The sequence below is a fragment of the Amblyomma mixtum genome, chromosome 5 (assembly GCF_055824585.1).
Source record: "Amblyomma mixtum isolate Tamu chromosome 5, ASM5582458v1, whole genome shotgun sequence".
In the NCBI taxonomy this organism is placed as follows: Eukaryota; Metazoa; Arthropoda; class Arachnida; order Ixodida; family Ixodidae; genus Amblyomma; species Amblyomma mixtum.
Window position 1 is genome coordinate 90,655,787 of NC_143016.1, and position 21,957 is coordinate 90,677,743.

Below are 21,957 nucleotides of genomic sequence, written 5' to 3' on the forward strand. Positions count from 1 at the left end.
TGAACATCTTAAACTGCTTTCAACTATCTAGGTGGAATCACTCAATTTGCGGCTTTTTCAATGTCTCCAGTGTGACTGAATATGACATTCGCAGTTGAATTTTATTTTATCTTACAATTTCATATCGGCGCGTGTCAAAAAAAATATTTTCATATCGGAAGAGGATTCTAAACTAATATGGTTTTCGTTCTTGCAGCAACCTAAATGCAATTTCTTAAGAGGGCACTCGTTGCTGACGCCTTGTTCACACTCTTGCGGGAAGGAATAGGGCATGCAAAAACGGCAGTAAAGCCCTCGCTGCAGCCTGCAAGCTGGAGCTCGAATTGTCCAAACACATTCTCTTCCACCGCTTTGTCCTCGGTCTTTTGCTGCAGCCAAAGCCGAGGTCATGGCCTCCCACGTCTATAGGTTCCCCTGCGACTCACCCGAGTAAAGCCACCCCGCAACGGGCAGTCATTACAGCGGCTGCATTCGCCACGCGGCGACACAGTGGCGAGACGCGCGAGACATTCAATTAGTTTCAGACAGTTCGTTAGCCCTTCGTAGCTCCGGGAGAGGAAAATAGGATGCGGAAGAGGATGAGAGCAAGCTTGGTCTCACTTCAGTTGCGTGCAGCTCGACTTAATTATACCCCACACAAATGTGGCAGAGTTTGCAGCATTTCACGCTATCAACCCGTTCTCCCCTGTTAAACTCTCAGCTTTGCGTGGCACTGCACCGAAATGGGAGATGAAGCACCCACTGGTGCTTCTTCGACGAGGTCCGTGTAGGGAACATAGTTAGCGACCGACGCATTGACGGCAGCACCAAGGGTACGGAAAGACGGAAGCCTGGTTTCGGCATATGAAAAGACCTGTGCGGTGGACTTATTACCTCCTTCCCAAGCAGCGAAACCGGGCTTGTGTGTCAGGTATTTTTTTTCCTCCATGAAAAGAATAAAATAAGTGGTGAGAGCCCAGAACCGTAAGAAATGAGTCAAAAGTGAACGGAGCATGGTGCTGTCATTGTATTCTCAAGCACTATAACAGCGTAAGTGAAATACAGAACCACGGAAGAAAACCTCTGTGCTACTCATCGATGTAGTACCAAAGCGTACAAGCATACCCACACAATGTCTTCAAGGTTGAGAGAGGCTGCCCTACCTTTACCTTTAATTACAAAATGACCCCAGTTTTCTAATGAGTCAACACTCATTCGAATTCCTGCCAGGCCAAGTCTGCCAAGAAGCGCGTCCACAAACTATTCGGCAGTCTAATCAATGCTTTCGGCAGCATTAGGAGTTATATGATTACCTGTTTAAACTACAGCCGCCGCGGTGGCTCAGTGGCTATGGTGCTCGGCTGCTGACCCGAAAGACGCGGGTTCGATCCCGGCCGCGGCGGCTGGAATTTCTTTGGAGGAGAAATTCTAGAGGCCCGTGTACTGTGCGATGTCAGTGCACGTTAAAGAACCCCAGGTGGTCGCAATTTCCGGAGCCCTTCACTACGGCGTCTCTCATAGCCTCAGTCGCTTTGGGATGTTAAACCCCATAAAACCATAAACCATAAACTGTTTAAACTACACTTGACGAGATCAAATTGCCCTTTTCAGCGCCTTCAACCATGTGAAATTTCTGTTCTTCAGAGGGGGCTACGGTGATCTTATCGAGACAAATCGGTCCGTCTTGCCGTGGTCATGCGTTTTTCCGTGCTAGTTCTTGGTTCATTTCGTCCTGTTCCGAAGTCTAGCTTTCTTGACATCAGTTATAATTGTGAGGCAACTGTGGGATATTGTAAGATACTGTGAAGTCTATATTGGTGGGAATGACTCAAGCTTCCGATGCCAGCAAAACCTTGCTTTTAAAGATTGTCCTCCACTCGTACCGAGAAGGTGGGACTGTCATGAAAAGCCAAAAGGGTGTGTCTTTGACAACAAATAGCAAAGAATAGCAGAGAACAACAAACATCCCAAGGAGGGATCTGCGGATACATTCTTTGTAATGGTGCGGTCTCAGGACATGCCGCCTAAAAATTGCGTTTGTAAACAACCTCCCTTTGAAAATAGCGCATTCTAAAATCTCTCGGTATGCACATCTTCCGTCAGGTATTTTGCGCTGCATATTTCACTTCTTCAGCTAATTCACGCGAGTGTGATGGCCGGTCCTAAATGTCCGGAGATTGCGGCAGGTTTTCATTCGGACTTGGAGGCCATTGAGGAACGAACTCTCCTTTTCAAGACCCTCCCATGAAGTTGTTCTCCCTATTCCCTTTTCAGTTGCGTTTTTTTTTAAATTGGTTACGTCTTTATTAATTGAATTACGGAATAGAATTAGCTCTGAGAAGCTAATCCTGCTTCATGTTTCAGCGAAACAAGAAGGCACACCTGTAGTATCTTAAAGTCATCGTTCTGCTGGCGATTTTGAACAAATTGAAGTGCGTTAAGGAGAAACAGGGAAGCGGAATTGAGAGGCATATAAGTTGCGCTAAGTAAGTTCGCAGCCACAAAGCATGGGCATCCAGTAGTGGAGCACTAAAGATGTAATGTTTAGTCACTGGAATAAAAAATGGCTGGCGGTTTACACCTTTAAGCACGAAATATCGAAAGCACAGTTTTTTCAGGCGGATACCACCGCCACGACTTGAAAGCGCGATTGAGGTGTTCACTGATACAGGGAGCCAGTTATGCGCGCATTCAAATTTTTCATCGTCAGTGCCAATTTCGCAATGTACACCGGCGGCCTATGATCCAGTGCGGCGTTTCTGCAGCAATTTTATAAATGCCAACGTGCATTGCTCTAGTGTCGTGCTTCTGCCGCAACGTTGCCCACGCCAGCGCATGCAGCGCACATCTCTCTGTCACTACCGCCATATAACTCAAAGAGCGAATATTAGTTTCATTGTAGTATTAGTTAACGAAGAAGACGATGTGCAATGCACAGCGCGATAGTGCGTTATAGTTTGAGGCGATGCGCGTTCGGCTGCGATGATAGCCAAGTGCTCTCGCGCAGAGGCTAGCGAAGTTGACCTTCTCGCGTCGCCGTGGGTTAGAGTCCCAGTCGCGGATATTTATTTGATTTATTTTTATTTGCTTATTTTACTTGGCGCAAACCCACAAACACCGCAAGCATAGCAACATCGCAAGATCTTTCTAGGGGTATACCCATTCAAATAGTGCTTTCCCACTAAAAGTGACACTGGCAATGTGTAGGTATTCGTTTTCACAGGGTTCTGTTGATCCAATAACAAGCTTTGGCCTCCAGTAATTCCTACTGGTTTTAACGGCTCCGCTATATTGTGCTCACTTCTATATTTTCTAACTTTAGTCAGCCCGCAACGATAGAACTCGTACTAAGCAAGATTTCTATACTCTCCTTCGAAAGCTTGGGGTAGAATTGAATGGAGTGTTTGTGGTGAGCTAGAAGGGATGTGCAGAAGGTCAGAGCTAAATCTGTTAGTCATGATGTCTGCATGCAAAAAAATTGGACGGAAAAAGCAATGAAACGCTTTTCGCTGGGTCATTACCGGAGAGCAACGCCAGTCATTAGCCTCCGCAGGATAAGGAACCAACAATGTGGGAAATGCACTGAAAGCCAAGTTAGAGCACGAGGCCCGCGTAGGTTTCGCCAGTAGCCGCCATAAAAATCACAACTAGAAAGCTAACTGCCCGCAAACTAACTTGCGCCCTGTTTGAGCCATTAGCCCTGAGTTGAGGCTTGATGCTAGGCTGACAGCCCATGAGCACCTACTAATGAGCGCTGAGCCTAGTGGCATCATTAGCAGGGCACAGGCCGCATGCCGGAAACAGAACTGAGCAACTAGCCGTGGGCCGAGCTCAGGACTCCAAAGTTCAACTCTCTCTGACCTCGTCACCCTTTGAGTGGCTGTGAGAGCCCGCCTTCATTTTCATGCGAGTGCTTTGAACGCCGACACCGCACTCAAGGCCTGAATGAAATGCTCTGGATCGAACGAGGAACCTAAACCCATAAAGGCCGTCGCTAAGAAGCGAACGGGTGTACAACCGAAGTGGCATACTGTTATTTTCTCTTTCCAAAAAAAGGGTAAAAAGATCGCTTTTGCGCCGTTTAGCCTAGTCAAATAGGCCTCAACGACGGCGCCTCTCTCTGAGTAGTGCCTGCCAGGAAAAAAGGAAAAGTTTTTTGCTTCTCACCCACTATGCCCTAATTTTTTATATTTATTTTTACTGCATTTTTTGCGCGTCTTCTGTGCACATTCAAGATAGACATTTAGAGAGAAAATTGCGAGCCTTTAATCCAAGTAAGTATCGACTTAACACCCCGGTGTGAGAATCGCACATCGGGGCTACGGCGGCCGACTCTCCCTGCATTATCAAAGGCAACACCTTTCAGAGCAGAAACACGAATTTCTCGCTTTCGTCCCTTTCAGCATTCAGTGTTTTTCTGCCAGCATGGAGCACAGGTTGTGATCACCGGCTACTCCGATAAAAAGGATACCCAAGGCGAAGGGCAGCTGCTCGCAAATGATGCCGGTCAGTGCACTCGTCGCACTTTAGTACGTACTTGCAGAGTAAGTTCGCCTTTTAACTCTTGATGTTGGGCCGACGGTTATTTTGCCGCGTTCCATGGCGCCAAAGTGCCAGCGCTTCTGGATTCTTACTTTGGGAGATAACACGCAGCCAGAATTTTTGCTGCTCGCTATTGGGGCCGCGGTTCTCTTTGCGGCAGCAGTGGACAGTGATGAAGTGCACTGCCGGACGAAAAGGCTTTATCGCCGGATAGCGAGGCACCCACAAATGCTTCCCGGCACGCGCAGGTACTGCGAGGCTCGGCGCACACATCCGCACGCAATCGCGTGCAGCCGTAACAGGCAGGAAACATGAACGAGTCCGGCAGGGAAAGGCACCCACTTCCCTCGGCATAAGCCACGAAGTGTGTCACGCACAGGGCGCCCTCGCACGGGCGCCGACCTCTCGTGAGATTATACAAAGCTATCCCCAAACTCTAAAACACAATATTTACCGAGTCTTCTAAAGTGCGCGAAAAAATGGCAAGATAAAACTGAGGGGAACAAGGGAAGAGGAGAGAGGGAAAAGAAATATTAAAGTACATTAACTATGCACTTCCTATAGCCGCTCGGGCGAAAGGGTTAATCATTAGAACCTCGTAATTGCCGCTTCCCTCAAGAATTTCTTTAACCATTCTTCAGACTTGAGCTCTGCTGTGGTAGACTAAACTGATGCCAGGAAACAATAGAGGCGTGAAATTCCGTCGACGATAGCAACAGAGGTACGAAGGTTCACACGCGTGGACAAGTTATTTCTACACACAACACAGCAAGGCACAAACGTGCATAGGTCGTTGCGACCTCGCTTGGGATCAGAGCTGCCGCTATTTGTACGGGTTGTGAACGAAGTTTCATGCAAATATGCCTTAACAGTATTCTAATACTTCCTAAAGCACCCGAGACAACTGCATGATGAATAATGTAATGGCCACGAGGCATTGTTTGCTGTAGGGAAAGTACTAGATCTATGTGCACTTCTATGAACTCATACGAGAAGCATATGTGACCGTACTAACGCGCTGTGTTCCTTCGTGGCAAATTATACCACCAACGCTTCGTCTCGCCACACGCTAGCAGTCAACAGAACACGCAGCGAACCGGCAGGCAACGGTGGACAAAGTCGTATTTTTGCTCGGCGCAGTATACTCGGTATAAAGCTCCAGCGCACACATATAACAATTATGTATTCTTTGAACTCGCTTAACGCCGAAAGTTTACTGACATTGAGAAAAACAACCTTTTCTTGGAAGTTCAGCGTGCCCAATATATGCGCGCATGCGGAGACGGTGATGTATGGGCCCGCAACTGTTCGCGACAGTTTCGAGGCACTCCTCGACGTTTGCCCTCCTGCGCCATAGAGTGAACAGCCGGAAAACTGCGGCGGGAATTCATCAGAGTCCGGAAAGCTGTTGCCGTGTTTTGCATCTTATTGGTAAGCACCTCACGCTCGAAGGCATCCGCGAACTTTTCCACACGAGCTTCGTGACTCAACTCCTGCTTGGAATAGGATGTGAAACCGGTTGAAAAAAAAAAAACGACGCAACCGTTTCAAAAATACGACAAAATATTATGGAGTTTTGTTGCAACGACAGGATTTCCTGTAGAACTGTAGTTTTTTTCAGTAGCATCTTTGTGTAGTCAATAGTTCCGTAGTACATTTCTGTAGTCGCTACACCAAATTCTGTAGCTACAAAAATTTCTGTTGTTACTGCAAGTTCTTGGTCAAAAACATTACAGAAAATCTGTGGTGACGACAGGAGCTTTTCTGTTGTGCTTATCGTCTGGAAGCATCTAAACTCCGAGTAGCAAAAATAGACAAATCTGATTCCTAGAGCTGAGCCTAGAGAAATCTCGCCAGATAAGAAGCGATACACGTAAGCGAATTTTATGATTTTACGGGTTCACTGACTCTTTCTTTTGGACCCCCTATGGGTTTGGACAAGGCCGAATGCTCTTGCCAAGTATACAGCAAACGAGTACTTAGGGGATTGTTTTCGAGATTGCTTTTGTAAACCGCAAGAACTGTTTTTCATGGCAGGTTGGTTGGCCTCTGCAGCACCGTCAAACACTAAAATCACGATACTCGCTGACGAAAAACTTCCTAACTTTTTTTTAGTGCCCGTACATTTAATACCTACCTCCCTCAGTCAAAAAATATGACAAAGCCGGCCCCACACGGCATTTTTGTCGTCCTGTCGTAACGACATAGTTTTCAATAGGTTTGCGGAGTTGTCTGTGGTGGCGACAGAACTGGCTTTGTTGTTACGACAGCGAACTGCACAATGCTACAGAATATCCTGTCGTTTGCGCAAGAATTTGTTGACAGGTCCCAAATTACTACATTAAAATTGGTTGCACTTGCTGATAGGGTGGGTTTCATGCGATCATTTATGACGATGTAAGGGCGAAATAATTCCGACTCCATGCTGCATCTTGCAAACGATGTGAACAGCGAATGCTGCAACACAAATATTCATTGAATGATTCCGAGGAAGGAGTGCAAGTGCCTTCAGTTGGACATGTGAGGTTTGCCAACTGATCGAAGCTCGCTTAAACTAGAGTTTACCAAACTTATCCTAGTGCCGTCGTTTTGTCACTGGAAAGGATTGTTGTCATTGATGCTCGCATAGTGTTTACCATACTTATCCTAGTACCATCGCCTTGTCACCGGCCAGGACTGTTGTCATAGAGGCTCGTATAGAGTTAACCACACTTATCCTAGTGACATCGCCTTGTGCTGGGCCTCAAATTTTGTCACCGGAGCTCATATAGGGTTTATCAAACTTAGCCTAATGCCGTCCCCTTGTCACAGGAATGTTGTCATCGAAGCTCGCATAGTGTTTACCACAATTGTCCTAGTGAAATCGCCTTGTCACCGGCCAGGACTGTTGTCACCGAAGCTCGTATAGAGTTTATCAAACTTATCTTAGTTCCGTCGCCTTGTCACAAGCCAGGACTGCTGTCATCGAAGCTCGCATAGAGTTTACCAAAGTTATCCTAGTGCCGTCGCCCTATCCCGGGCCTGGAATGTTGTCACAAAGTTCGCATAAACTAGATTTTATCAACCTTAGCCTATTGCCATCGCCATGTCACCAGCCAGGAATATTGTCATCGAAGCTCGCATAAACTAGAGTTTACCTAACTTATCCTAGTGATGCCGCCTGGTCACAGACCAGGACTGTTGTCATCAAAGTTCGCATAGAGTTTATGAAACTTATCCAAGTGCCATCGCCTTATCACACGTCAAGAGTGCTGTGCCCTATAGTCTCATATGCATCTCAGGGCTGGATAACTTGGCGTCTCTCCGCGATTAGGCAGACGCGACAGACCGCCATCTTGTAGTCCGGGAGGTACGTAAACCTGGTGTTGGAAAAAACGTCCCCGGAAGATACATCCAGGGAAAAAACGTGAGGAAGCGCCCTCTACCAAAAAAAGGTCCCCAAGTGAAAAGTCACCCGAAGACTGAAATGGTTGGGAAGTAGACTTAGAATAACCTATCGGCAATTGCTCCGCCTGAGGCACTGAGTTAAATGACTGTGGCTCTACCACTGTTCTATAAGGGCAGTGTCCTAAAAAACTTTAAGAATGATTGTGACATTGATCGTGACTGATTGTGACACTGAACCCCTTAGGGTTCTCGATGACAGCCATTGGGTTTGTCTCAGCAGCATCGAAGATATGAACGCCCGGAATCTGTTCGGTGTGTCACTTCCATGCCGATGGGTGTAACACCTATAGCGTCAATGTTGCATTGTTGGTCCTGTTTCTCCATGAAGAGTGGCCGAGTGGACGCTCCACATCGCAGGGGGATAAGGAGGAGGCGATCGCCGAAAAGTTACTTTGCTTTAGCTCTGTTTGCCCGCATGTAGAGGTGCCGGAAACATATGCACACCAACGGAGTCTAGTATGTCTCGGGCAGTTTCTGGCATTAACGCACTTCTGCAGCCATTACGTTTAGCACAGCGCCAGCGGGGACAAGTATCCCGTTTAGAGCGCGCTGGATACCGCACCAGGCCAGGGGAAAGTTTGTGTCCATTATAAAACCTGTGTGTTACCGAGAGCACTGGGGACCTAATCCCCCATATCTGGCATGTGAGCCGGATGCTCAAATCACGGGGGGCCGCCGCGGTGGCTCAGTGGCTATGGTGCTCGGCTGCTGACCCAAAAGACGCGGGTTCGATCCCGGCCGCGGCGGCTAGAATTTCTTTGGAGGAGAAATTCTAGAGGCCCGTGTACTGTGCGATGTCAGTGCACGTTAAAGAACCCCAGGTGGTCGAAATTTCCGGAGCCCTTCACTACGGCGTCTCTCATAGCCTTAGTCGCTTTGGGACGTTAAACCCCACAAAACCAAATCACGGGGGGTTACGGGACGCTTGGCAAACCGTGTGGGGCATTTTTTCCTACTTCGAAAATGGGGGCGTTTTTTACGGGGATATTTTTTCCAGGGACATTTTTTTCCAGGGACTTTTATTCGGGGACGTTTTTTGCGGGGACTTTTTTTCTGGAACCCACGTAAACCACCTAACGTGGAGACCAGATGATCGATGGTCCCTCAGACTAGCCTAGTGTATTCATGGGTGGGGGCTTAGGTACCAGGGGGACGTAGACAATGAAATGGGTTGAGGAGAATATGAAGTTTGCAGGATAGGTTGGCCGCAACAGGTGGAGGACAGGGTTAATAGGAGATCAACGAGCGAGACATTTGTCCTGTAGTGGACGTAGTTAAACTGAAGTTTATCAAGGTTAGCCTTGCGGTTTCCAACCGGCATTGCTCTTCTGCGGACCACGCATTCAACTGTTTTTGTTTCCAGCTGCTTTCCGCTGTGCGTCAGTAGCTGTTAGCATGCATGCATTAGGGAAAAGTAAAAACGTAAAAGAAGTGTACGGGACACGCCGACTGAGGACGGCGTCTTTGTAGAAACGTGAGGGTGCCCGCCGGACACTTATGTTCCGTTACTGTCCCTCTTGGTAGTCAAGGGGGCGGTTACAGATTACCTTGCTGATGAGCGCAGCTATCGGACAACCCAATAAGCTATAAAGCTTTCTGAAAACTTCGACATTAAATTAAGAAGCTTGTCCTTATCCGTAGCATGAACCCTGGTCTGCTTGGCCTCCGGAGTAGCTGCTGTAGCAGCCGAGTTCAACATGTCTGGCTGGTGACAAGGCGAGGCTTAATTGATAAACTAGAACTGGGGATGCCAGCAAAGTTTGGTATGAGAATCCCTAACTTTGCTTGGATCGTTGATTTTAACCATTTCATGAAAATAAACTCCAAGCTGCGAAACTCCAGTGCAGCATTTCTCTCTATGTTTTGATTTTGTGGTCCACCTGTCCATCTCCGCATTGTTGTCGGGTTTCCCAGGCACCCAGCCGCGTCAATAAAATCACAAAATATACACGAGTAAGACGCACAAAGTCCCTCCACAAAGCCTCCCCACAACGCTGGCTTCGAAAGAGCAGAATTTAAGGCGCAGCCTACCGCATATATAGCTTTCGTGCGAGATCCACTGAACCAGAAAACGGTGGGTCCTGCCTCAAAAGCATAAACAAACAGGACACACAACATGGCACCATGCGCGAAGTATTTCAAGCACAGAAGCAAATCACTTCTAATATTCCTTTATTTACACAATAACATCCAGCCGGTGCACTCTGATATGTTTATCAGAAGCAGAAATTAACATAAAAAGCCACATTTCGTGCACACACAAACATTTGCACAGTGATAGACTGGTACACAAGCTATTTTTTTTTCAGTGTCGGGTGCCACAGGAGTTAACGGATCACGCTAACGTAGCGCAAGGGTACAAGCAGCAAGGCGCTGTAGCTGTCATAAAAAGGAATTGTTGAATACCAGTAACAGCATGTGAGATGCCCAAGCACATTTGTTCCACCACACGCAAACGAAAATTGAAAGGCAATGGATACTGTTCTGTTCAGTTAGCGCGCTACGACGCGGACACTGCAAGGAACTAATAGCGAGACGTTAAACAGAGACCACGAGGACAAAGCGCGCTCATAATTGCATCCTAGTCAGGCCAAGAAATCGGTTTCGATTGTGCGCACTCGTAGGAGCATGCGCACGAAATCGCGTAAAAGCACTTCGCGGATTGACCAAAAGGCAGTTGTAAGTGCATTCTCTGCGCTCTAGGTCTTTCTTCGTCTTCCTATCAGTGTCGTGTAGTGCCCCCGTTTTAGCGCGCTGAATTAGCACTCTGTGCCATCGACTAGCCCCAGTTGCTGTTTCGGGATATTGGTACCAAACGAAAAAAGGAAAGTTAAGAATGACCAACTTCAAGGATCGATGGCATTCTACGGGAGCAAATAGAACCGCATTGTTGGTTTGTTTAGAGATGACGTAAACAAAAGCCGACAACGGCAAAAATAAGGGTAGCCATTCATCGCCTTGTATGACTAGTCGCTAAAACGATACCCATGGGACGTGCTCTCTCAAGTAATTACCGGATAACTTAGTCGTTTGTGATTCGAGCAGTCACTCAGGACACACTTAGCAAAGACGAGATATATCTCGTATGCAACACCCCCTGTACGAGCTCGAATCGAGCGTGACGCTGGAAACTACAAACACTTCGTAACTAACTGTATGTGCATTCATTAATTTTCTTTTTTTCAACAAACAGACGTTTGCAATGACTGATGCAGTATCCAAGTGAATGCCCGCGACAGTATAAAGCGTGAGGATTAACAATGGCTGCTCATCGCACCACTGGTTTCTATGACGAGGGATGCATGTTGAGAAGCGAGAGTACTGCGAACATCAAGCCCAGCAAGATAAGGTGCGAAAGGTGGAAAAGTGCTAATGCATGAAGATGGGCACGATTGCTTTATTGAAATATCACTGGGTCCTTACACGGCATCCTAAACATGGCGTGATCTGTAGAGCTTAGGCGAATGCATTTGATATGAAGACATTGCGCTAGTCAAATCTGCACTTCTATATCTGCATCGTTATTCTTCCGAGGCCTTGTCCAATGCGTTTTCCGAGCGCCATGTGCGTTGACAGAAGATACGTGGAACTAAGTTTTCTTGAATATGCACTTCAAGCCTTGCGTACACAAGGCTGGAGAATGCGGCAGACAAGCAAGAAAGAGAAATCTTGGCCGAAAATAAGAAATGGTTTTCGGAGCTACAATGAAGAGTTTAAATGAGTTTAAAAACTCGAAGTTCTTGCAAATTTTTCAAGGTCATTTACTAAACTGGAGGTTCATTTTTTTTTTTCTCAATGTAGTGATATCACTAGACCCCAGCTTACAATACAATCACTCTTCCGCCAGAAAAAAAGAATCTGAAAGCCACAATGACTGATCAAGCTGGTGATCAAGGCTTGAATATTTTCAGTTCACGTACCTTTCCATGAAAGCATCTTGGCGTCTGCCTTTGTGTACTAGTTCCCAAATCGCTGAAAGCCTATGCTGACAACTGTAGATTATTATAACAAATGGAAATGATAGTGAGCAGATTTTAAATTAGTCTGTTAGGCTAAGTGCTCTACACCTCATCGCCGGAAAAAGAAAACAAAATAATTCGTCTCAAGAAAGTCATCTAAAAGGTTTTTGTTCATAGTACATACCCTCAGGATCTAAACTTAGATTCGGTGTTCGAAAACAGCAGAAAAGATAGCCTTCCACAAGCAAACTAGTATGCTTAACACTTATCAAGTTTCACTTTAAACCTGTTACTGCGGCGTCAACGCATCAGGCTGGTAATAAATGACCCAGTCAGAGCAGGACAAAACAATGTCAGCGTGCGCCAGCACTCGGGACAAGGAAAGTCCTGCCACTCGCTGCGGCATAGTCCTCAGTGTAATTACAGCACTGACAAACACAGCATGGTGTCAAGGCTGCAAAAGAAAATGCCAGAGGAGCAACGATTTTCGGCGAGATGTACAGGACAGTGGCGGAATTCCTGCAGAAAGACAATGTCGCGCTGCAAAAAACGCAACGTTGTCTCAAATGAAAACCACGCTACAGTGCGTGTAAACTACAAACTTTCCGTGTAACGTAGCAGAAAGAATGTTGAAAGAGGGTAGGATGACAGCCAAATCACTCCTTTGCGCGCGACTTGAAAAAGTACCATGACAACGCTTTATTGAGATGGACATCTTGGCTACCGCTAATGTTTCCTTTACGCACACAAGTGGCATAGCTTATTTGAGGTTGCCTTGCATATTTCTTTTCAGTGAATACAGGTTCAGAACACAATGCCTGTCACGGGAGAAAACAACGCCCTTTGCTGTAATATTGTGGTCATAAAGACTTCGGAAAAAAAACTATGAAGCCTGCTTCAATTACACAGGCAGTATTGGTGAATACATACAAAGTACGCTCACTCTGTTCTTTTACGGTTTGAATGTGATTCGCCTTTTGAGCGCACAAAAAAAAAGCGCATTAGTCTTTAAAAAATTCGTACGCTGTTCAAAACCACACCTTTTTAAACTGATATGCACTAATATTCTCCCATTACTGCTCTAAAGCATTTCTGCGAAGCAGCTTTCAAAACATAAAAATTTGTGGAAGGCGATTACGGGCCCTCGGACGAAAGAAAATGCCTGGCATCGCTTGGACAGTGTCAGCGGGTGAAAATAGCCAGGCTCTATAGATCACCGTAACAAAACGCTGACTGCGCAACGCACACAGCTAAAGACAAAAGGACACTACCACGCAAGCCCGCTGTCAGCGGTTCCGCACGCTGTTCTGTACACTTTCGCGTAAATCAATTGATACTTTCCCAGCAGTACAAGTTCCCTTGTTGCCTGGCTGGAGGCTTTTCAGAAAAAGAGAACGAAAAAAAAAAAGACACAGGCGCTAGAAAAAGCACTCTGGCCAAAGCACACTTGAGGAACTTCTCAGCGCTTCCAAATTGTCAGCTCCATCAGTCGCGTTGCTCAAGCAAACAAAACACGCCAGCGTGTTTGAAAAAGAAACGCAATTTTGATGAAGTGCCCATGAAAAAACCAAAACAACGGTGCCACACAAAAAAAAACGAAGCATGCTTTCTTGATGCGAAAGGCGAAATGCCACTAACAAATAAAAACGATAACCTTCTGAGAAAAACTGACAGGCTTCGCAGCGAAAGGGAATCTCCAGCGCTGATGTAGCGAGCAAAACGTCCTCCACACAATGCCGAACCAAACAGGGGAATGCAAAGGAGATGACTGCTCTTGATTCAATAAGGCGGCTCAGAGAGGAGGCCCACGTCAGATTTTATTTCCTTTATTTTTTTTCTTCCGGCGTTTCCTCGCAGGAGTGCCCGCCACTCTTTGAAGAAATGTTCGCGTTCACACAGCGGGACAGTAAAATTATATGGTGATAAACACTTTCGATCGCTGAAGTGCTCCAACAACAGAAAAAAACTCTGAGACTCCCCGAGCTGGAAGAAATATAATGGTGCTTAAAATGCAAGGCGCGAAAAAAAAAACGAAGTGAAGAATCAAACGAGTGTGAAGTGCTTGTCGAGTCTGATCGAATTTGAACCGTTCTCGCGTGAAAAAGTACGAAAGAAACACTGTTATTTTATGCTCGCGTTGATTTGCTCAAATCATCGGTACCCAATTTCTGTGTTTTCATCCGTCACAGAAAACTGCAGACCGACGTCATACCTGTCTTTCCCTGCCTTCGCACAACATGGTTTCTCTACTGCTTCATAAAAACACGCTGGGATCTATTGAAGAATTAGCATTTCAGATAGTGGTGAGTTACAACAACTACTGGGACTTAATCCTTCCTGCCCAGAATGGCAGAACTTTCCGAGCGCCAATCACACTTCGTGCTCGCACTAAATTAAAGCACTGACGTGCAGGCAGTGATGTGAGCCCCTTGGATAAGCGACAGCACAGGTCCCGATGCTGTGGAGAGGACCTGGTAGTGAAGAAAAGTGTCGGGCACTGTGGAGTAGGAGTCCTGTGTAAAATAGCAGAAGTTTTCCTCTGCGCTCACCGACAAGCTGTGGAGGCTTATGTTGCTGAAGCGAACCTGTGAAGTAAGACTGCAGTGTGAGCGAGAAGTAACACCGTGACTAGTCAAACAATGAAGCGAAATAGTGATGATCGAACCTGTAGTTCTTCTGCAAGCACAGTCAATGGCTAAGCTATATATATATAGTTCATCAAGAAACATATATTAACAACAAGGAAGCGGTGTTCCACCGCAGGGATTTAAAACTAAAAAAATATAGAAACGCTAAAAAATAAAACAAAATATTCGACGCAACAAAACAGACAAATATTGGTGCTGCCCCAGAAACATTCACAGGAGTGAGTGAAACTGCAAAGGTGCGCGCGTTTGTCACAAAAAAAAAAAAAAGAAAACAACTCTTTCTCTGAGAGACTGCTCTCACATTTCCTTTCTTTCCCTGCGTGAAGCTATGCGAGTCACTAAATATGTAAACCGTGGCCGTGCGAAGTGACGTAGCGACGGCAGTACGGCGAACATTGTGATACGCACCAGTCGAGCAGAAAGAACCCATCTGAGCACAGCTCGTCTTTCCCGCGGTGTTTATCACCTCGTGAGGCAGTTTATATCACACTCTGCTTAGAATGATATCTACCCACTCACCAACCGTTCATATTAATTCAGAAAGAACCCGGCACATATCTGACGCTGCCGAGATGCGCAGGCTTTCTCTGTACTGTCAGGTAGCCCAGCCGCCTCTTCTGCGTCCCTTTTTTTTTGTTGTTGTTTTTTTTTCGTGCAAGGAGTGAGAGAAAGGGGCACTGTGTTTCTCATTGTGCTAGTTTCTGCTGAAAACAAACTCAAAACTACTTATTAATGATCTTTTCCACACTTTTAACACGCGGCGTGATTCTTCGCAGGCCGGGTATTGTTTTGTTTTTTTCAAGCAGGCATGACGGACATAGCTTAAACTATGCTTGACCATGACACGCAATAGACCTGCTCCGGCTTACTAATAGCGCACAGTGTTCAGCTGCTGCTAAAGAACTTACTTGCAAAGGAAACCGTAACTAACTGCTACAAAATCGTCCCCGTAGCTGTAGACGCATCCTGTCATTTAATTAATCCACGCCGACCGACTCACTGGGTGAGACTGCGACTACCAACTCCAGTAGGAGATAAGTGGAAGAAAAAAAATAAAGTTGTTGTGTGATTAATCCATATTAGCTGAAAGAGCGTGTTAGAGAGCGCCCCTACAGACTGGGCACGACTGTACTCACGCGCCGCCCAGAGCGTCCTCTTCGAATAAAAGTTATAGCCTAAAAATTTACGCATATCTGCTTACACCAATGCGCGGTTCCCTGCCGGAGTTTAAGCGCTGCCGTTGTAATGAACGCATGGAATGTATAGTTATACTTTTATAAAAGCGCGTAACTTCCGCACCGTGGCAGAGTTTTACCAAGACCTCGTTGGATGGCGCTCTTGAGTTCTAGCCTCAACAGTGATCCGCTTAGAGAGCAGCGCCCAAAGCAACGACAGTGAATGTTCAACGTGGCAGAGTCCATGCTGCGGTGTACAAAACCGCACGCATAGTGAGACGTTTCCCACCGCACTGCATCCGCTGCCGTGAAGCAGATTAGGCCTGCCGAGTTTGCCGTCAAGTATAAAGTGCCGCATAAAGTGCGATGCGCGGACAGTTGTCTCCTTAAAGGTGGCGAGTTTGCAATGGAAATCGCGGGGAACGCGAAGTAACTGGGCCGCCGCGTGTGCATTATGACGTGGGCCGCAGCAGCGCCGCGGCCAGGAGACCCCCAACGAGGACAGCCAACACCGGCGCACTCTCTCTAGATGAGGCGCTGGTGAGTCTGCTGTGCTGGGCCACGCCCACTTGGATGGCCTCCTTGGACATCTTGAACGGCGGGCTCATCTCGAACTGCCCAGCTGCGGGTGGAAGAGCGGAGAGAGAGAGAGAGAGAAACAAGGAAGATCTACTTTAAGAACATTGCCTTCAACAATGCAGCATGTGAGGACATGAAGAACCACGCACTGCAAGCAAACCTCACAGTAGTGTCAGCAGTCTGCGAGTAAGCGAACTTTGTTCCTCTGCGAGCAAGTGTCGAAAATGTGTAGTGCATACGTATAGGACCTACCTCCATCCCAAATGCCGCTTCCAAAGATTGCTAGAGTATACACCCTTGTAGCACAGGATATCGGAAAAGCATCAACCCCCCACCCGCCGCGGTGGCTCAGTGGTAAGGCGCCCGTCTACCGAGTCGGAGTACCCGGGTTCGAACCCGACCGCGGCGGCCGCGTTTCGATGGAGGCGAAACCCAAGAGGCGCCCGTGTGCTGTGCGATGTCAGTGCACGTTAAAGATTCCCAGGTGGTCGAAATGATTCCGGAGACCTCCACTATGGCACCTTTTTCTCTCTTTCTTCTTTCACTCCCACCTTCCTCCCTTCCCTCACGGCGCGGTTGAGGTGTCCTCCGAGATATGTGAGACAGATACTGCGCCATTTCCTTTCCTGAAAAGCCAATTATTACTGTTATTATCACCCGCCACTTTACCGACCGATTCCTCGCGCAAATTCCAGGCGCTAATTTCCAGGCCAGTTCCCCAAGCCAATGGCTCGCTCCCACTCCACATGTAGGTTTCCCGTGCTCACTCCCCGTGGCGATTCCTCGTGTCAATTCCCTGTATTCCCAGTGCCCATTACCAGTGCCCATTCCTCCAACTCTGACAATATGCACTACGTTCTCGTGTGATCGATGTGGGCATGGTCTATGGCATGGCTTTCGTGGGTTGGGTTGGAGGACGCGGAGCTGTCATCGGTGTCACTACCCCGCAGCAAAGAAGGGAGACAAGTCAAAAAGTTGTTTTTTTTTATACTGTTTACGACGTGACCGGAACTCACAGGTGAGGTTCGCCTGTCCCCAGAAGTAGTACTGGTAGAGTGGTAACGTGAGGTCGACGCCAGAGATGCGCACGGGCATCCCGAAACGGCACCACACGCGTTCGCCGTCTTGCTCGAACTGCGGGTCCTCGAAAACCTGCGCCAGAATGCAGAGAGGTAAAAAAAAGGAAAGAATCTGCCACATGGGTATTTTTTTTTTTTTGACGCAAACATCAGAGCACGAGACGCAAAATGCGTCATGAAAAAGCGTAGAGGTGGAACCGAGGTTCCCCTACGTCAGAAGTCCGCGCTCATCCCTCAAAGAGCGAACAATGAAATATGTAGTTGTCTGTATAGGCTAGCTCGCACAGGCCAAGCCTTGAAATCCACTGCAATGTTGAGTCTCTCTTGATGAGAAAATTTTTACAAGAGCGGATATTTTTTCCTAATATTCTGTTGGGACGTCGGCTTTTTAATGTAGATAATTTGAAAACCATGCCGTCATCCCTAAAGTAATGCAGGATTTTGTATACCTCAGTGTTTCAATTAGAAAGGTTGATGCAGCATAGCACGAAAATAAAGGCTGTTATCATCGATGCAGAGGAAAGAACATGAGATATGCGCACACCCTCACACGCCAAGTGCTACTTTAGACAGCCTATGTATTCTGGAAGCGAGACGACCCAAAATGTGCAACTGGTTGTCACAAAATTCGGCGCATTTTAGAAACAAAGAAAAACCGCCGCGCGCACGGCGTCTCGCCGGCGCGAGCCCAACGGGAGAGAGGGAAAGCCCCGCCGAGCGCGTGCCTCTCTCTCCACCGTCACGGCATGCGCCGAAGGAATGAGTCATCCACGCCGAAGATTCTCGAACATGCGAGTCGGTTCTACAGCTGACGGGGGGAAAGGGCGTAGCCTTGCGTGCACTAAGACACGTCCCCCTCGCCCGTCGGCGTCGGCGCCGCTCAAGAACACGCTCGAAACTTCGAGATGCGACCTCTGACCAATGGGGACGCGCGGCCGGTGAGAAGAGGAAAGGGAGACAGCACTGCCAATGCTGCGTGTATGTGCGCGCCTACTCGGGCGCGAACAGCAAACAGACGGGAGAGCGAGCCTATAAAGAAGGACGTTGACCGCTATCAGTCAGTCCGGACCGCCGTTTAAGCTTCATCAAAGCGCGCCCGTTCGACTCCCGGGAAAACACCACTCGGCCAGCATCGGACCAACGAGGCAACGTTCGCCAGTCTGCGGGACGGCATCGTGATGGAATTCTGGTCGTCGGACTGCCGCAGTGCCCGGTGAACAAATTGTGTTTTGCTTGTTTACCTCTCTCTCCTGTTTTAGTGCACTTTAGGTGTAATATTTCCTTTGAATTGTATTCTCTCTCTAATTTAACTTTGCACGAGTTGCATTGTGTTGCTAATCACTTTGTCTTTGTACTAGTGATTGTGTAATCCTCTGTATCGTCTCAATTGCTGTATAAACTTTGTTTTGTTTTGTGAACCTTTGGCTCCGACCCATTCTCTGGCTTGCGACCAGCGAAAGCTGGGCACCGAACGCCCAAAAACCTCTTGTCACTTGGTAGCTGGTCTCCGCTGAGCTTGCCACGCTGAGTCGAGGGCATCTCCTTCGAGTCCGAGACCGCTACCCCCACACGCTCTAAGGGTGTCTGGGAGCTTCACGTTTAAAAGTGCGCGAAGTGTGGGTGACACTGGTACGAGTTTGTTGAGGAACAGTGTGGGCACCACACTAGCAGGAAAGAGCTTAACGAAAAAGCTGTGCACCTCAAAGTTTGCCACAGCTGCTTCCCTGTATTATCAGAAAGTAGGCGTCTCTAATATAGCAAGCAAATAATTAAGAAACCTCTCCTTTTTAACATCCATGTCATTGCGCAATTAAGTAAATTAATGGCACTGGCGAGTTCCGCGTTTCGATGGAGGCGAAACACAAAAGGAACCCGTGTGCTGTGCGATGTCAGTGCACGTTAAAGATCACCAGGTGGTCGAAGTTATACCGGAGACCTCCACTATGGCACATCTTTCTCCTTTTCTTCTTTAACTCCCTCCTTCCTCTCTTCCCTTGCGGCGCGGTTCAGGTGTCCGCCGAGATATGTGAGACAGATACTGCGCCATTTCCTTCCTTCAAAAAACCAACTGACCAATTGATTGAGTTCTCTCTGCCCGTGACTTAAGCGGAGCCCAGATCTCAACGGCCATGCAGTTTTACCAAGGGCAGGGTGAAAGAACCGAATCCAAAATGGATGATTTGACGGGAAGCACATGAGGCACAACTATTACTGCAAGAATCAAGGCTCGAGACGGCGCCATTTTCCTTTTCATTGGCGCTGGACTGGTATGCAGTTACAACACGTCAACCTTTTTTACATTTGCGTCTCTTGCGCAAGCATGAAGAAATTGCTCGCATTGAAAAAAAAAATTGAAAACTAGTTAAAGTATTGAGAAACAGGGCAGGAAGGCGGCCAAGCATGGCACATTTCCCCACCTGATGAGTTTCGACCGGCATAATCTTCTCGTCGTTCAGCGTGTAATGTCGCACCTCAGCCAGCCGCTCGGTCCGGATGCAAGCGAAGATGCTGGAGCCTTTGAGCTGCAAGCGGGTTTCAACAAGTACGCTTTTTCAGCGAACGCCTCGGACTGACACTGTCAACTCGCATAGGGTTTCTCAATGGCTCAAGTTTCGGTTTATGCAACTGCCGGAAAAAAAAAAAAAACTTTTCGCGACATAAGCTACGGCAACATCTACTGAGTGCCAACATCTACACATAGGCTGAGTACACTGAACAAACATTGCTCATTTAGCATTCGCATAAAACTCGACGCTGAGGTCCCCGTACCGAGCGATCCCTACAAAAGGGAAAGTAGCACTGCCGGGGGTCCTGCCATCTAAACAGCATTTCACCCATTGTTAGCAGCGGGGTACCAGTATGAACGTACAGATAGCTTTAACATTAAAGAGAACGCATTACCTGCATTCAAGCAATGATTACTACATAAGTACGAGTGAAACGCACAGTTTTTCTTTTGTACTAAATAGCTCTTCTCTGGACGAATAATGCGAACGAGACATTTTGACTTAAAAAGTAACAACAGAATTAGCAATTGCGACCTGTACATGCTTGAAGATTTTATCCTTGTCATTTTATATTCCATCGCTGCCACCTGTCTTTCAACATAGCCGCAGCAGTTGGTCTTAAGCGAGCAAATTTCAATGAGAAAAACGGCATTCTAACAACTCCACCCCCTACCTCCTATTATTTTTCGATGAAGACAGTGCAAGAAAAGCTCACAAGACGGCTACCGATGTGTAGCGCAAGATTCACATCTGTTTGCGGCGGCGAGTATAATATAGTTGCTTATTCATGGTTATTGTTGTCTCTGCTTGAGTACCCGTGACTTCAATATGCTGCAACTTGTGATGCGTCAGTGCTCGGGCCACTCAGCGTGCGAGTAGCGGTGAAATCATGCGTAGCGTCATTGCATGCTGACCAATCACCGTCGCGTGGTGACGCCAACTATGTTGAAACAAGAAACGTGCCTTTAACAGCTGCCAGTATAAATCTTTCGGCAAACAGCTCCCTCCTCTCCCACCTTGTCCGCTTCCTCCAACAACTGTTAGAAAATCTGCCGTTCATAAACAATTTCATTCGGTTTATGAGCGCTTCGCAATACGCACACTGCAACGACACTGGAGAAACGACGTATCACTTAAGCACATAGTTCATCAAACTGGTAAGAGTTGCCGTGGCATCTGGGTGGTATACGCGTCTGAAATCATCAGCAGGCCGTTCGATGTTACAAGAAGCTACGACCAGAAGGGCACCATAAGGGGCATAAGTTGCTTGACTAAACACGCGCGATTAAAGACCACGGTGTCAAATGTTTCGCGCATGTCAGAAGAACCGACGCGCCGGCAACAATGCTAAAGCTTAGGCTGTGTCGGCTTAAAAGCTGGGGATCAAATCATTTGTCGACCTCGATTCCCGCAAAACTTGTTCCAAGGCTTAGGTCAGAAGACACATACTGAGAGACTAATGCGCGGGAATCTCGCCAGTCACTCACAGTGTCCGTGTCGTTGGTGAAAGCAATGGCCAGGTAGCGGCCGGGCATGGACGCCAAGCCTCCCATGGTGACCACCAGCGTCGAGTTGTCGGGGCTCAGGGAATAAGTGACGGTGAGATCGCATCGGCTGGCCTTTTCGCACTTGGTGCGCGTACGGGACAGCGTCACGCAGCTTTTCGACACCCCGCAGCCCTCCATGGACACCGCTGCGAACACCATATACTTAGTTCTTCACTTTTAGCGCACTCGGGACACGTGGCGCGCCACAGGTGGCACTCATACCGATCAATTCCTACTAAAAGGGTTCTAGTGCAGGCCGGTGGTCCATCCTAAAATGTGCTTCGACGCGATGCTGCTGTGTACTTCTGTGTTGTGCACCTCAGTACTGTGTACCTCAGTACTGTGCACATCAGTACTGTGCACTTCAGTACTGTGCACTTCAGTACTGTGCACTTCAGTACTGTGCACTTCAGTACTGTGCACTTCAGTGCTCTGTACTTCAGTGCTCTGTACTTCATTGTGTACCTCAGTGCTGTGTACCTTTGTCCTGTGTAC

General features: G+C 47.5%; 1 protein-coding gene across 1 annotated transcript in view; it reads right to left on the bottom strand.

Annotated features, from left to right (window-relative positions):
* Window positions 1–14,511: 14,511 nt before the first annotated feature.
* Window positions 14,512–21,957, bottom strand: part of LOC149342995 (uncharacterized) — a 134,606-nt gene continuing 127,160 nt past the window's right edge. The window contains exons 4-7 of the mRNA XM_089545540.1: window positions 21,403–21,608; window positions 19,826–19,930; window positions 17,346–17,481; window positions 14,512–16,372 (exon numbers count right to left, since the gene is read on the bottom strand). Of these exons, the coding sequence (XP_089401666.1) occupies window positions 16,203–16,372; window positions 17,346–17,481; window positions 19,826–19,930; window positions 21,403–21,608 (617 nt within the window). The 3' untranslated portion in view covers window positions 14,512–16,202. The remainder of the gene's footprint in view (window positions 16,373–17,345; window positions 17,482–19,825; window positions 19,931–21,402; window positions 21,609–21,957) is intronic.